Raw genomic sequence first — 17615 nt, forward strand, 5'->3', positions numbered from 1 at the left:
CACAATCATCTTATGTGCCAGGTTTGTCTCCCCTCAGTAGAGCGTTTTCCCCCAGTGTCCATTGAGTCCAGTCTTATTCGGACTTGATGCCACACTCAGTCAAATGCTGCCTTGATGTCAGGGGCAGTCACTCAAATCTCCCCTCTGAAGTTGGGCTCCATTGACATGTTTGAAAGTTGTAATTAGGTCATGAGCTGAGTAACACTGGCAGAACCTAAACTGAGTGTCAGCAATCAGGTTATTGCTGAGCAGCTGCTGTTTAATAGCACTGTTGATGACCCCTTCCATCACTTTATTGATGATCAAGAGTAGAACGATGATTGCCATTGATGAGCAGTCATTGATGGTTGTGCCTTCAGTTGCCTAGGCCTTCAATCACTGCAATGCATTCACTACACCTTCCACATTGCTTTCCTCTTTTAAGACACTCCTTAAAACCCATTTCTTTGACCAAGCTTTCAGTCATCTGACCATGTGACTTGGTGTCATACTTTGTTTTATAATATTCCCGTAGAATTGTATATTACATTTACACTGCACCTTTAATACAACTTGTTGTTGAGTGCAAGATTGCCCTGGTGGTGATTTAGTTAAATTAGTTCTTACGTCAAGAGCCCAGTCTCATGGCCTTTTGTCCCCACTGAGCTGCTCAGATTAATGGCCAATCGTAAGACTTCCTTCCTCAACAGCACTCGGCAGGCAGGCGTGTCGTCTATGACGGGCTTTCCTCCTGTAGGAGACAACATGAGTCAAGGTAATGGAGGAGAGTAATTTAACCTTTCATTAGGCTATACAACGTATTTGGGTACACTTTTTACTTGTAGTGATTTACAGCAAGACAGCTCTTGGACCAATCCTCTCATTCACCTCCCTTACCGTAAACCCCAATTTAAATTACCCTGCCCCTGCCACTCACTGATGTAACCAACACCAATAAACCCCCTTACAAGCCAGACTATAATAACCACAACTCAACTTCTCCATAAACAAACTATAGCCCCCTCCCCCAGGAGGATCCTGGCTCCTGTCCTCACCAAACTTCACCCACAGAGTGGAAACCCAACACACTGGGTAAACACCATGTCGCTCATCCTTTCCGATGTATTGAAGACAAGATTTTGAGTCAGCTACCGAATCATCTCTGCCACACACACTCACCTATTACTATATCCACACTCTTAGTGCTACTCGCTGACCCTTGTGAAACAGCATCACTGCACCCAGAGATCCCGGAAACCTTTGAGGAGCGAGGTGTGACTTCCAGGTGGGTGTGGATTGGGATGATGGACACACAGCAGTCAGAGCATGGAATGTCTGGGAAATCTGAAACAAATATTAGCATTGAAAGAAAGTATTTATCATCTTTATTAATTACTTAAATGGAGACAAAGAATGTTTCCCAGTTTGCTAACAAAACAAAGCTAAGTGAAAAGTAAGGCTATGGGAAGGCTATAGAGGCTGCAAAGAGATACAGACAGGTTATGTAAGTGGGCAACAAGATGAGAGGGAATAAAATGTGAGAAAATGCAAGGTTATTCACTTTGGTCAGAAGAAGGAAAAGCAGAATATTTCTTACAAGCTGTGAAACTTGTAAATGTTGATGTTTAGGAGACTCGATTCCTGACCTCATTACAGCCTTAGTTCAATCATGGACAAAAGAGCTGAACTCCAGAGGTAAGGTGAGTGTGACTGCCCCTGACATCAAGGCAGCATTTGATGGAGTGTGGCATCAAGGAGCTCAAGCAAAACTGGAGTCAATGGGAATCAGGGGCAAAACTCTCTGCTGGCTGGAGTCATACTCGACACAAAAGATAGTTGTGGTGGTTGGAGTCAATCATCTTAGTTCCAGGACATCATTGGTACATCCCTACACATGGACTGCAGCAGTTCAAAAATGTGGCTCACTACCACCTTCTCAAGAGCAATTAGGAATGGGCAATAAATGCTGGCTTAGCCAGCAATGCCACAATGAATTAAAAAAAACCTTGGGTATGCTTGTATAAAGAAAGCATAAAGTTAGCATGCATGTTCAACAACTGGGAAGGCAAATGGCACATAGACCTTTATGGTAAGGGGATTGGAGCTCAAGAATAAAGAAACCTTGCTACAATTTTTTGGTGAGACCAATTGCAGTGTGTGCAATTTTGGTCTCCACATTTAAGAAAGGATAAAGGTTCACTAAAAATTGATCCCTGGGATGAGGGAGTTGTCTTATTTTGAGAAACTGAGCAAATTCTGCCTATATTCTCTGGAATTTATAAGGATGAGAGGTGATCTTATTGATTCTAAAGGGGTTTGATAGAGTGGACGATGAGAGATTGTTTCCACTGATCGGGGAATCTAAAACACGTGGCAGTCTCAGGATAAGGGGCTGATCATTTAGGGCTGAGTGGAGCAGAAGTTACTTCAAAGGGTTGTGAATCATTGGAATTTTTTATCTGAGAAGGTTGTAACACTCCATCGAAGACTACATTTAAGGCTGGGATAAACAGATTTTTGGTCTTGCAGGGAATCCAGGACTACAGGCAGTGGGTGGGACAAAGTAAAAGCCTGCCTATACACAAAAACAGGAAAAATCAAACCGGGCTAATTACTGCCCCATCAAGTCTAATCTTGATCATCAGTAAAGTGATGAAGGCATCATCAAATGATATCAAGCGGCACTTGCTTGGTAATACCCTGCTCATGATGCTGAGTTTGGGTTCCACCAGGGTCATTCAGCTCCTGACATACAGCCTTGGTTCAAACAAGGATAAAAGAGCTGAACTTCAGAGGTGAGTTGAGAGGGACTGCCCTTGACATCATGGCCACATTTGACTGAGTGTGGCATCAAGGAGTTCTTGAAAAGCTGAAGTCAATGGGAATAGACGGAAAACACTCCATAGGTTGAAGACATACCCAGCACATATGAAGATGATTTTGGTTGTAGGAAGGCAAACATCTCAGTTTCATGACATCATTGCAGGAGCGCCTCAGTTTCATGACATCATTGCAGGAGCGCCTCAGGATAGTGTCCTGGGCTCAACTATCTTCAGCTGCTTCATCAGTGACCTTCCTTCCATCATAAGGAGAGAATGGGGATATTTGCTACTGATTGCGCAATGCTCAGCACCATTCACGATTCCTCAGATACTGAAGCAGCAAGACCTGGACAATATCCAACTTGCACTGACAAGTTGCAAGTAACATTAATGCCACAGAAGTGCCAGGCTATGACCCTCTCCAAAAAGACAGAATCTAACCATTGCCCCATTATATTCAATGACAATACCATCGCTGAATCTAGCAACACCCTGAAGTTTACCATTGATTCAAAACTGAAATGGACCAGCCATATAAATACTGTGGCTACAAGAGCAGGTCATCGACTGAAATTTTGCAGCAAGTAACTTACCTGGTGACTCCCCAAAGGCTGTCCACCATTTACAAAACACAAGTCAGGAGTGTGATGGAATACTCTCCACTTGACTCAATGAGTGCGATTCCAACAACACTCACGAAGCTCGACACTATCCAGAACAGATCAGCTCACTTGATTGGCACCCCAGCCACAAACATTCGATCCCTCCACCACTGACGAACAGTATGTACCATCCACAAGATGCACTGCAGGAATTTACCAAGGTTCCTTAGGTAGCATCTTCCAAACCTATGACCACTACCATTTAGAAGGACGAGGGCAGCAGACACATTGCAACACCACCACCTGCAAGTTCCCCCGCCAAGTCACTCACCACCCCCCCGGACTTGGAAATATATCACCTTTCCTTCACTGTCACTGGGTCAAAATCCTGGAACTCCCTCCCTAACAGCACTGTGGCATACCTACACCACATGTACTGTAGTGGTTCAAGGCGGCAGTTCAGCATTCCCAAGGGCAATTAGGAATGGGCAATAAATACTGGTATACCACCAACACTCACAACCCATGAATTAAGAAAAAAAGCCCAAGATCATATTGAGGGGCCACACGGTCTACTTCTGCTCCTATTCTTGTCTTTTCCTTGCTGTCTCAATCTGTGGTTTTTGTCTATTTAGGCCCAGCAGGCATTTCATAGAATGAGTGTGCAGACAACTATTGGACCCACCATGCGCATGCCAGCTCTTTGAAAGAGTTATCCAGTTTGCTACACTCACCTGCTTTTTCCCCCAACGGTGTAATTTTTTTCAATTATAGAATCTCTTTTAAAAATTGCTAATTAATCTGTTTCCACTCTTTCAGGCTGTGTATTCCAGATCATAATTCGACGCTCAAAAAAAATTCTCATCCCCTCCTCCTGTTTTTGACAATTACTTTCAACCTGTCCCCTCTGACCTGACCCAAACATCAGCGGAAACAGTTCCCCCCCATTTTGTTTGTCAAACTCTTCCATATCAGCTGGGTCTTTGTTTAGGAGTCACGATAAAGTTAATTCTGCTCACAAAAATCTGAAACAAAAACACGCCTCTTCTGGGAATGCAGGTTTGATTCAGACAAAATGCCTGCTCCATCCAGAAACAATTCAAGGAAATATTTGGAATCAGATGGGTGTCCGAAGGGTTTCTGGTCGAGCTCACATGACGATGGCACCTCCAGCAATTGAGGTGTACTGACAGTAGATATACTGCCTGAAGAGGAGAAGAAAGAGGGTGGTGAGGAGTCACAGTTTTACTGTCCCGTGAGTGTGCGATGAGGTGTGGTAAGTGTAACGAGTCTTGATATCAACAAGCAAGGAGGCAGGATAGGTAGAATGGGGACAGAATGTGCAAGACAAGAGGGGCAGCAGAGAATTGATAAACTCGAGTCAAGCAAGGTTACAATGGGGAGGGAAACTGAAACTTGAAAAGGTGGAATATAGGACTGAGGAGTAGGAGTAGGCCATTTGGCCCATCGAGTTACAAAGACAGAGTGAGTGCACACTAGCTCTTACTCACCTGCACGGTTTAAAGTGGAAGCACATTGACTGTAGGGCAGGCAGCCAGCAATCTGCAGGCACACACAGTAAAGGCAGTTATCATCTGTGTGCTCCTGTAAACCTGTCTCTTCTATAGCATCAACAGAAGGAGCATTTTCTGATGCTTTCAGCATTGCCTCTGTGAAACTGATCTGAGGCCGAAGTTCTTGGTAGGGGCTCCGAGAACAAGGAGACGATGCTGGATGTAATGGAAAAAAAACACATTAGTAACTGCCTGTGTTCTGAAGAAGGGTCATCCCTGAAATTTCAAATTAATTTCTGACCCTCACCCCTCCCCCAGGTGGGCCACACCCTCACCCCACCCCCAGGGTGGTCCAATCTCCAACCTAGCTTGCAGTGCTTACTGTTTTCTATTTATTATATTTTAGGCTGTGTTGATGATAAGGCCAGTATCTATTACCCATCTCTAAAAGGATGTAAGTTGACACTTAGAAAATAGTTCCCATTGTCTGAAAGACATGCAGGTTAGGTGCATTGGCCATGCTGACTTCTCCCTCAGTGTACCTGAACAGTGCTGGAGTGTGGCAACTAGGGGATTTTCACAGTAACTTCATTGTTAATGTAAGGCTACTTGTGACTAATAAACTTTCACTTTAATGGTAAGACTGGACAGAGTCAAACTGGATTTCTGAGTGAGAAATCACGCTTGACAACTGTATGCAGTTTTTTGAGGATGAAATTAGCAGAATAGATTAGGAGGAACCAGTGGATCTGGTGTAATTGGATTTTCAGAAGGCTTTTGATAAAGTTCCGCACAGGAGATTTGCAAGTAAAGTTAGAGCACATGGGTTTGGGGGAAATATACTGGTATGGATTGAGAATTGATTAAGAGACAGAAAATAGAGTGTAGGAATAAACAGGTCACTCTCAAGCTGGCAGGTTGTGGTTACTAGAATACCACAAGAATGGTACTGAACACTTTGACCTTATGATGGGAGAGAAAGTTATCCATGAAGTTGCTGAAGATGGTTGGGCCTAGGGCACTATCATGAGGAGCTTCTGCAGCAATGTTTTGGGACTGAGATAACTGACCTCCAACAACTACAACCATCTTTCCTGACTCCAACAAGTGGAGAGTCTCCCCCCAATTTCCATTGACTTCATTTTTGCTCGAGTTGTATGGTTTCTTAACTCCACATTTGGTCAAATGATGCCTCAATGTCAAGGGTGAGCGACGAAGCATCACAATGGGCAGCGCTGAAGTTACTTATGCTTCTCCAGATGGTAAACATGTTTCCTGCAAGTGGTCATGCTTTACAGGCCAAAGTGTCAGTACAGCATCAGAGCAGAGTTCAATCTTATCCTCAGCTGACAGCCACGGGTTTTCACCTTCTAGTAACAGTGACTGGAGAGGTTAGTGGGACAGGCGCGGTATCTGCACCCCTCACCTTCTTCATCTGACTCGTAGTCTTGGAACAAATGGTCCTCTTTAGGCAGGGTACATTTCTGCTGAAAGTATGGAATCTCTTTCACCTGGGGAGAAGTGCAAGATGGAACAGTTAACAGCTTTATTTGAAGATTCCACATGATCAGACCGTTGGTTAGGCAGCAAACTACTTGCTGATTTACTGAACAACAAACCAATACAGTCCCTTGGTGATAAGGAACTGGAATATTGCTCGAAAAGAGACATGCTGCTGAAACCTTTCCTGGCAACATCATGTATGAATCTTGTCATTGTGATGCCAGGTGCATAGGCCGTACGTCCCAACGATAGGCTGCTCGACTCAAAACAACATGTTGCTTTGGCAGTTTGTAATACAGAACATACTCAACCTACCCACCCTTACAAAATTCAAACTAAAATGTCTACTGTGAAATGTGATTGTGTAGCACTTGCTGAACTTGCACTTGTGCTCGAGTGCACTAATGGTCACACTAACAACCAACTTAAGATAATCAAAGATCATAATATGGCTTATTAACCTTTGTTAAGTGAGATATATTCATATAGAGTCATAGAGTCAGAGGTTTACAGCATGGAAACAGGCCCTTGGGCCCAACTTGTCCATGCTGCCCTTATTTTGTTTTTAAAACCCCTAAGCTAATCCCAATTGCCCACATTTGGCCCATATCCCTCTATACCCATCGTACCCATGTAACTATCTAAATGCTTTTTAAAAGATAAAATTGTACCTGCCTCTACTACTTCCTCTGGCAGCTTGTTCCAGACACTCATCACCCTCTGTGTGAAAAGAATTGCCCCTCTGGACACTTTTGTATCTCTCCCCTCTCCCACCTTAAACCTATGCCCTCTAGTTTTAGACTCCCCTATCTTTGGGAAAAGATATTGACTATCTACCTCGTCTATGCCCCTCATTATTTTATAGACCTCGATAAGGTCACCCCTCAGCCTCCTAAGTTCCAGAGAAAAAAAGTCCCAGTCTATTCAGCCTCTCCTTATAACTCAATCCATCAAGTCCTTGTAGCATCCTAGTAAATCTTTTCTGCACTCTTTCTAGTTTAATAATATCCTTTCTATAATAGGATGACCAGAACTGTACACAGTATTCCAAGTGCGGCTTTACCAATGTCTTGTACAACTTCAACAAGACGTCTCAAGTCCTGTATTCAATGTTCTGACCGATGAAACCAAGCACGCCGAATGCCTTCTTCACCACTCTGTCCACCTGTGACTCCACTTTCAAGGAGCTATGAACATGTACCCCTAGATCTCTTTGTTCTGTAACTCTCCCCAACGCCCTACCATTAACTGAGTAAGTCCTGTCCTGGTTCAATCTACCAAAATGCATCACCTCGCATTTGTCTGAATTAAACTCCATCTGCCACTCGTCAGCCCACTGGCCCAATTGATCAAGATCCCGCTGCAAGTGGAGATAACCTTCCTCACTGTCCACCATGCCACCAATCTTGGTGTCCTCTACAAACTTACTAACCATGCCTCCTATATTCTCATCCAAATCATTAATATAAATGACAAATAACAGTGGGCCCAGCATTGATCCCTGAGGCACACCACTGGTCACAGGCCTCCAGTTTGAAAAATAACTCTCTATAACCACCCTCTAGCTTCTGTCAAGAAGCCAATTTTGTATCCATTTAGATACCTCACCCTGGGTCCCATGAGATTTAACCTTATGCAACAACCTACCATGCGGTACCTTGTCAAAGGCCTTGCTAAAGTCCATGTAGACAACATCAACTGCACTGCCCTCATCTACCTTCTTGGTTACCCCTTCAAAAGACTCAATCAAATTTGAGAGACATGATTTTCCACTCTCAAAGCCATGCTGACTGTCCCTAATCAGTCCTTGCATCTCTAAATGCCTGTAGATCCTGTCTCTCAAAATACCTTCCAACAATTTACCCACCACAGATGTGCGGTTCACTGGCCTGTAGTTCCCAGGCTTTTCCCTGCAGCCCTTTTTAAACAAAGGCACAACATTTACAACTCTCCAATCTTCAGGCACCTCACCTGTGACTATCGATGATTCAAATATCTCGGTTAGGGGACTCGCAATTTCCTCCCTAGCCTCCCACAATGTCTTGGGATATACCTCATCAGGTCCCACAGATTTATCTACCTTGATGCACTTTAAGACTTCCAGCACCTCCTTCTCTGTAATATGTACACTCCTCAAGACATCAATATTTAATTCCCCAAGTTCCCTAACATCCATGCTTTTCTCAACAGTAAATACTGATGAGAAATATTCATTTAGGATCTCACCCATCTCTTGTGGATCCACACACGTGACCTTGTTGATCCTTAAGAGGCCCTACTCTCTCCCTTGTTACTCTTTTGCCCTTTATGTATTTGTAGAAGCTCTTTGGATTCTCCTTAGCCTTATCTGCCAAAACAATTTTGTGTCCCCTTTTTGCCCTCCTGGTTTCTCTTTTAACTCTACTCCTACACCCCCTATACTCTTCAAGAGATTCACTTGATCCCAGCTGCCTATGCATGTCATGTGCCTCTTTCTTCTTCTTGACCAAGGCCTCAATATCCCGAGTCATCCAGGGTTCCCTACTTCTGCCAGCCTTGCCCTTCACTCTAAGAGGAATGTGTTTACCCTGAACCCTGGTTAACACACTTTTGAAAGCGTGCCACTTACCAGACGTCCCTTTTCCTTCCCACAGACTCCGCCAATTAACTTTTGAAAGTTCCTGCCTGATACCATCAAAATTGGCCTCGCCCTAATTTAGAATATTAACTTTTGGGACAGACCTATCATTCTCCATAGCTATCTTAAAACTAATAGAATTATGGTCACTGGTCCCAAAGTGATCCCTCATCAACACTTCTGTCACCTGCCCTTCCTTATTTCCTAAGAGGTCACGTTTTGCCCCCTCTCTAGTCGGGCCATTCACATACTGAATGAGAAATTCCTCCTGAATACACTCAACAAATTTCTCTCCATCCAACCCTCTGATACTATGGCTGTCCCAGTCAATATGCAGGGACTTGTTCTCTGAATACAAAAGGAATGTTTTGAAGCTTTCCAATCTTTTGAATTACCTGGGAGTTTAGAGAGCCTATAGTTCCCCGTAGGATCTCCAACTCCCAGCCAGAGTCAACTTGTCAACCAATCAGCACCCCTTTCTCCTATAGCATATATTATGATTGCTTGAAATATGGCATTCTCGCATTTGTCCTGATGAGTGCATGGTAAAAAACTTCAGCAACATGTCTCTCTTTCTGTAACAAATAGATAAACTAACAGGTACTTCACAGTAACCGAGATCTTTAGAGCTTCTTAGAATATGAAAAACAACAAAAGTGGGAACACTCAATACAATACAATACTGAGTGGTCAACATTAGCTGATGAGGTTGCTGTCTTGCATTTTTTCCAGTCACCTTGAGAGTAATTACTGACCTGGTGGAAATGAATCTCAAGATACACCATTTTGAAGATACACCACAAAAATGAAATAAAAAAACAGCTCTCCTAAGCACATTAGATCATGTGATTCTCATTAAGATTTGCCCGTTTAACATGACAATAAAACAGCCACAAATGATTTTAAATGATTGCTTTCGAGCTACTCAAGCCAATTATTTTTAACAAGCAAGTACGTTGTTCAACAAACATTTAGTTACACATCTCACCATCTCCATGGAGATATCTCCCCTACACGCTGAGATAACTCCCTGCCCACAAGTAAAGACAGAATTACAGAGCCTCTAACCCTGGCCCTTAGGCATTACAGATAGCAATCTGACGGATGATCCCTCTATGAATCCTACCTGGAACAGCTCATTGACATCACTAGGCAATGCGAGGCCTATGTAATCGTCTGTGCTGCCATAGGTGGCGGTGGAGACCATGGAACGTACAGAGGAAGAGCGCTGAAGTGTTGTATGATTTATTGGACTTAATAAATCCTCTTTGTCCAGTGAGGCGAAACTCAAGGCTTTGATAAATCTGAATAAGAACATTGAGATGAACAGATATTAGAACACACTATTGACCAACTGGTACCTCACACCAGTGGTTCTCACCCCTCCACTCCAAGGTGCCATTTGTGTTTTAAGAATGTCACAGACCCAACCCCTCCTTCCCAAAAACACAATCTATCTTTCTGTTTAAAAGTTAGTTATCTCATTAAATATGTATTTACAGTTTTTGTGATTTTGTGAAGTTGCTGCTTTTGTTGAGCATCAATTCTTGCGCCAACATTTAGGCCTAACATCACAAAGTTTCAGTTCCGAAATAAGATGCATTTTTAAAATGACTATTCCATGCGCTCCTGGCTGGTCTCCCACATTCAGCTCTCCGTAAACGTCAAGTCATCCAAAACTCGCACCGATTCCCATTCCCAACACCCTTTGTTTATTCACCGACACTGGCTCCTTGTCAACCAATGTCTTAATTTGGATTTTTTAAATCCTTGTTTTTAAATTCCTCCAGAGAATATTCCCTCCCTATCTCTAATCTCCAGCAGCTCACAATCCTCTGAGATATCTGTGCACCTTTAATTCCAGCTTCTTCAGCATCAACATTTTAACCTCATCACCTCTACCTTTGTGACATTTCTAAAAACTTAACTGTTTGAACAAGCTTTTGGTTATTTGACCTAATAGCTCTTTATGTGGCTCAGTGTTATATTTTGTTTTATAATGGAAAGCACTGTGGGACATTTTACAATGTTAAAAGTGCTGTACAAGTTATTGCTATTACAACCTTTTCAGATGCAAACTCAACATGCAGTTTCTCAGAACTCTCAAAAAGGGCTATATGTATAAAGTGAGGCAGACAGAGCAAAGATGTTATTCCCCACCACCTCAAAGCACCTGCTTTCTGAAGGTGCAGGCATTTTCCATATAATTTTATTTAACTAAAAGGTAACCATACTTACCTTCTTGGTGTCAACCTTGAATCCAGGCTGCCTGTCTTCATGGTAATTGTGTCTGTAAACAGCACATCCTTTGCTGGGGATGCCAGGGCTTCAGAGTGTGACAGCGATGAATGCATCCTCTGCTGCTGCAGTCGCTTCAGAGTGGCATACCCGAAAGCGTCACGTGGGCTCGTATAGCTAAAGTTGTAATCGGTCAGGCTTTTTATGGTAGTGACTGAAGGTGCTTTGAGTGACTGCGCCCTTCGGGGAAGCGTGTGCGAAGACCCCAGGGGGACAAGTGAGACAGAGTTTGACTTGGACAGAGGTAGATGGTTGGATTGGGGAGTGAGGGACATACTGGTTTTCACTGTTTGTGCACTGACAATTGTGTTCAGACTGCCGCAGTCTGTGTCAGCATTGGCAGGGTCTAGGCGGACCGTTTCCCCGGATGGACTGGAGCTGACAGAACTCATGGAGCTAATGCCACTTGTCGTTGTATCCGTGTTAAAACTCTGGCTACGGCTTTTAAACTGTGTGCCAGTTGTGCCATCACCCATCGACCGGTCCTTGACGATCGGTTCCTGGTGATTATCCCCCAAAACAGTTTTTGGGTGTTTGAGTTCAGACTCAGAGATACTCTGTGAGCTTCCTCTGTTGCCATGATCCCGGCTCCCGACAAATGATGTCTCCAAGCTCAATGTGTGGCTCTTGTGCAGTCGGTTACCATTGAAGATACTGGTAAACACTTCACTGTGCAAGTACTCAATGCTGTTGGCTGGCTCAGTGACTGCTCTAATTCGTCGCTGGACTTGCTTCCTATCTGTTACCTTGGCGGATTTGGAATCGCTGCTACTGCGCAGTTTCTTGCTTGGCAGTGAAGTCAGATTGTTGAAGAAGCGCCGAGGGACAAATCTGGAAGAGCTGAGGATGCTAAGGGGGCTTCGTTCCTTCTCCTTAACTGATTTGGGTCTGTCTAGCAGAGACGGGTCTCCCTCCTCAGTGATATCTAGGAAAAAGGTGCTGGTTGTGCTACTCCCGTAGCGATCATCTTCCATAATAAACATGCCTGTAAGACAAAAGCAGCCCACAGCACATCCATTAACTTGTGTTGGTCATGCAATAAACGCTATGGAATCTTGTTCAATTGAGGGGACAGGACTGAAACAGACCAAACTGCAGACCTGCCACCCTTTCGGAGAATTGACTGGTGCAGCCAATTTGAGAACTGACACATAGAATCGTGACCGTGTAGAAGGAGGCCATTCAGCCCATCAAGCCTGCACTGACAACAATCCCACTCAGGCCCTATCCCCGTAACCCCACCCTGCTAATCCCCCTGTCACTAAGGGAAAATTTAGCATGGTCAAACCTAACCTACACATCTTTGGACTGTCGGAGGAAACCGGAGCACCCGAGGGAAACCCATGCAGGCACAGGGAGAACGTGCAAACTCCACACAGGCCCAAGGCTGGAATGGGAACACAGGTCTCTGGTGCTGAGGCAGCGGTGCTAACCACTGTGCCACCACCCTTTAACATTAAGACTTGGGCTCTAAACTAACTTTGTCATAACCACTGAAGGAAGAGCTTGCTCTCTGCCATCTGCAATGGTCCGGACTTGGCAGTTTTAATTAAATGAATCCTGTTCCTGTTGGCACCATTCCATGACACAGGATTGATCACCTTATTAATGGGGAGCACAAGGCTGGTTGGTGGGAGGAAAGAAGCTTTTCTTCATGAGAAGCTAGCCTGAGGGAGCATTGTAACTAACTCAATGTTGTACCTGTCCTGTCAGTGTTTGATGGGGTAGAGGGAGCTTTACCATGTATTGAACTTGTACTGTATCTGATCGCGGAGTGCTTGCTGCTGAAACTAGAATCATACAGTGCAGAAGAGGCACTTCAGCCCGAGGGTTGGAGAGATGATGTATTTCCCAGTACTCACACCTTGACGCGAACAAATTAGCAAAAAGATATCAATTCAGACATGGTAAATGACAATTTTATATCACAAGGAAGGAAAGCTGGTGTGTTTCACCTCACTGTTCCAGGATTGGCAGCACAAATAGAAAAGGCTTACTGCATTCGGAGAGAAACTCCTGGGGCTGCTTTATATTGTTTGATGACATGTTGTCTCTTCTCCTCCTGCCGCTGTCAGCATCTCATTTGGCCACAGGCACCAGTTCCATTTCTGATGGTTTCTGGAAAGTACCAATCAAGGCCAATTTTTTTTTTTTTAGGGTGATTGGCTGTGTGAGGATTAGGAGGAATTTCTTATCTCAGCAGGCATTGTCTCTGGAATTCTCCTCCTCAGAGAGCAGGGGATTATATTCAAGGCTGAGTTTGACGTTTTTGTTTTTATTTATAGGATGTAGGTGTAGCTGGCTAGGCCAGCATTTATTACCCATCCCTAGTTGCCCAAAGAAGGTGGTGGTGAGCTGCCTTCTCGAACCACTGTTGTACCTGTGGTGTAGGTACACCACAGTGCTATCAGGGAGGGAATTCCAGGATTTTGACCCAGCGACAGTGAGATGGTGAGTGACCTGGAGGGGGATCTCCAGGTGGTAGTGTTCCCAGGTATTTGCTGTCCTTGTCCTTCTAAACGGTAGAGATCGTGAGTTTGGAAGGTGTGCCTAAGGAGCTTTGGTGAGCTCCTGCAGTGCATCTTGTAGATGGCTACTGCTATTCATCAATGGTGGAGGGATTGCATGTTTGTGGATGGGGTAGCAATCAATGGGCTGCTTTGTCCTGGTTGGTGTCAAGCTTCGATACCATTGCAACAACTGTCATTGGAGCTGCACTCATCCAGCCAAATAGGGATTATTCCAAGACATTCCTGACTTGTGCTTTGTAGATGATGGACAGGCTTTGGGGAGTTACAGCAGAATTCCCAGCCTTTGATCTGCTCTGGTAGCCACAGTACTTATATGGCTAATCCAGTTCAGTTACTGGTCAATGGTAACCCCCAGGATGTTGACAGAGGGGGATTCAGTGATGGTAATGCCATTGAATATCAAGGTGCAATGAATGGTAAGAGATGGTCATTGCCTGGCACTTGTGTGGCATGAATGTTACTTGCCACTTGTCAGCCCAAGCTTGGATATTGTCCAAGTCTTGCTGCATTTGGACATGGACTGCTTCAGTATTTGAGGAGTTATGAATAGTGCAGAACATTGTGCAATCATCAGTGAACATCCCCACTTCTGATCTTATGATGGGAGGAAGGTTATTGGTGAAGCAGCTGAAGATGATTGGGCCGAGGACACTACCCTGAGGGACTCCAGCAGTGATATCCTGGAGCTGAGATGATCAACCTCCAATCACAACAACCATCTTCCTTCATGCCAGGTATGACTCCAAGCCAACAGAGTGTTTTCCCCGATTCCTATTGACTCCAGTTTTGCTAAGGCTCGGTGTCCCATACACAGTCAAACACTGGTGTCAAGGGCAGTCACTCTCACCTCAACTCTGGCATTCAGCGATTTTGTCCATGTTTGAACCAAGGCAAGAACAAGGTCAGGAGTGGAGTGGAACCCAAACTGGGCTTCAGTGAACAGGGGGTTAGCTTATGAGGAGAGATTGAGTTGACTGGGCCTGTACTCATTGGAGTTTAGAAGGTTGAGGGGGATCTTATAGAGACATATAAAATAATGAAGGGGCTAGACAGGGTAGAAGCAGCGAGGTTATTTCCACTTGCAATGGAAACAAGAACTAGGGGGCATAGCCTCAAAATACAGGGGAGTCAGTTTAGAACAGAGTTAAGGAGGAACTTCTTCTCCCAGAGGGTAGTGAATCTTTGGAATTCTCTACCCAATGAAGCAGTAGAGGCTACCTCGTTAAATGTGTTTGCGTCACAGATAGATAGATTTTTAACCATTAAGGGAATTAAGGGTTATGGGGAGCGGGCGGGTAAGTGGAACTGAACCCACTATCATATCAGCCATGATCTTATTGAATGGCGGAGCAGGCTTGAGGGGCTAGATGGCCTACTCCTGCTCCTATTTCTTATGTTCTCATTACTGCTGAATAAGTGCCGCTAGTAGGGACAATGATTGGCCGGGTTGGATTTGTCTTGATTCTTGTGTACAGGACATAACCGGGCAATTTTCCACATTGCTGGGTGGATGCCAGTGTTGTAGCTGTACTGAAACAGCTTGATTAGGGGCGTGACAAGTTCTGGAGCGCAAGTCTTCAGTACTATTGCTGTTTTTCATCAACAAGTGAGTCAAGGGTTATGCGTGTGGAGAGCTGGGGGCAAGAGGGCAGATGGGAAAGTGGAGTTAAGGCCACAGTCAGATCATAAGTGATCTTATTGAATGGCAGAGCAGGCTCAATGGGCTGAATAGTCGACTCCTGCTCCTATTTCTTATGTTCTTATCCTAGCCTGGATAGCTATTGAAGGCATGCCAATTGAAATCAGTGCCCAGTGGATGGAGGAAAAATCAAGTGCTGGAAAATGGATGTGTTGCATCTGGGAGAGAGCTGAGTTGAACTTGGACTGCTGACACTAACCGCCAGGACCCAGATGTGAAGACTGGTCAGTTGAGCGATACACCGGAGAGCTAACATGTATCCATATCCCAACAGAAATTAACATTCCCAGGAGAGGAGCAGAGATATTTATGCATGATTGGGAAATAGCTAACCAGCCAGCAAATACTGGACATTTCACTTGGTGACTCATGCTAGAAGCAAGATGATTTCATTATACTGAGGGAGCATGGGCAAGCTCCAAACCGTAAGATACTCACTCTGAGGCATTGACTCACTCTCACTGTTATGTCTGGAGCTAGTAGATTCTGAGTTGAGGCTCAGTGTACTGGGGACCGAGGACAGCTCATTGTATAGTTGTTCTATGTCATCAGGGGCCACAGGCCAGGGTTGCAAGCGGCCATGCCTGACCGAATCCCAGCCATGCAGTTTCAGGATATCACATCCCTGCTTTGTTTTCGCCAAGAGGCCCAGTGCATACAGACAGGTCCTATGGGAGCAGAGCAAATAAAGAAAGTCAGTGGAAACAACAGGCCATACTTAGGTCATTTCTTGAAGGCACAATCCCAATGGAGGTCAAATGATCACTATATTAGGGTTATTACTGGAGAAGATTCAGAATGGCCATTTGTGGTCCTATTGGAGAATAGCATTCAGAAGGACTCAGGAGAATTCATCAAATGCTTCCTTCAAATCCATGTATGCAATCTTCACTGATCCTCTTCCATCCATCAAATCATTGATTGTCAAAATATGCTGGCATGCTATGACCTATCACAAAATCATTCTGACTGTGGTAACCTAAGACCACAAATAATGTAGTCATAGAATCATAAAATCCCTACAGTGCAGAAGGAGGCCCATGTGTTGTTTAAAGAATGATCTTCTTTATATCAATATATAACAAAAGTTTAACAACTAAGCAGAACAGTAACTACAAAAACAGGAGCACTAGTAAAACAGGTCTTGCTTGTGGAACACTCGTGCAGACTGAAAAGCCCTCCAAACATGGTGGGGGGGAGGGGGTCGGAGATCGGGGTGCTCTGGGATGGGACGGGGGGGGGGGGGGGTCAGGGCTGGCCCAGGAACGGGCGTGGGGGCCATGATCAGGTCATGTGGGTGTCGGGAGGGGCAGCACTGCGAGGATCCCAGACTGGCCAACGATCGAGCTGGCCAGCAAGGCGTAGGTTGACAGTTCGGGGCCACTGCGCATGTGCAGAGGCCCAGAATGGTCAGCCTCTGGTGTGATCCCCCCCCACAAGCTTTTAATGAGATTCATGATTGTGACCCCTGCATTGCAGAGTGTGGGAGATTAGAGTCTGAACTCCCACTGAAAAAACAATTGTGATTTACACCAGTTTTCCTGCAAATTCAGCATTTAGAACTTTTTTGGGAGAATCGTCCCCAGGGAGTTGGTTGAGTAACAGGAAACAAAGAGGCTCCAGGGACCCGGGTTCAATTCTGGCCTTGGGTGAGTGTGTGGAGTTTGCATGTTTTCCCCGTGTCTGCGTGAATTTCTTCAGGGTGCTCCAGTTTCCTCCCCCAGTCCAAAGATGTGCAGGTTAGGTGGATTGGCCATGCTAAATTGCCCCTTAGTGTCCAAAGATGTGTAGGTTAGCCATGGTAAATGTGTATGGTTACAGGGATAGGGTAGGGCAGAAGGCCTGGTAAATATGTCAGAGTCAGTGCAGACTCGATGGGCCGAAAGGGCTCTTCTGCACTGTAGGTATTCTATAGTTCTTCTATGAAGAGTTAGTGGTTGATGGATATTTTTCATGCTGTTGGAAGGTTGATAGTGGAGTTCCCCAGGGGTCAGTGTTGGGGTCCTATTGACCTAGACTCTGGTGTATGGGGTACAATTTCAAAGCCTAT

General features: G+C 44.7%; 1 protein-coding gene across 2 annotated transcripts in view; it reads right to left on the minus strand.

Annotated features, from left to right (window-relative positions):
* rictora (RPTOR independent companion of MTOR, complex 2 a) overlaps positions 1-17615 on the minus strand; it is a 234058-nt gene that overhangs the window by 23396 nt on the left and 193047 nt on the right. For both annotated transcript variants that reach the window (XM_078215238.1, XM_078215239.1), the window contains exons 30-36: positions 16004-16233; positions 11276-12320; positions 10164-10341; positions 6344-6428; positions 4915-5133; positions 1159-1323; positions 607-730 (exon numbers count right to left, since the gene is read on the minus strand). In XM_078215238.1, the coding sequence (XP_078071364.1) occupies positions 607-730; positions 1159-1323; positions 4915-5133; positions 6344-6428; positions 10164-10341; positions 11276-12320; positions 16004-16233 (2046 nt within the window). The remainder of the gene's footprint in view (positions 1-606; positions 731-1158; positions 1324-4914; positions 5134-6343; positions 6429-10163; positions 10342-11275; positions 12321-16003; positions 16234-17615) is intronic.

Source organism: Mustelus asterias, chromosome 6, assembly GCF_964213995.1.
Source record: "Mustelus asterias chromosome 6, sMusAst1.hap1.1, whole genome shotgun sequence".
Classification (NCBI taxonomy): Eukaryota; Metazoa; Chordata; class Chondrichthyes; order Carcharhiniformes; family Triakidae; genus Mustelus; species Mustelus asterias.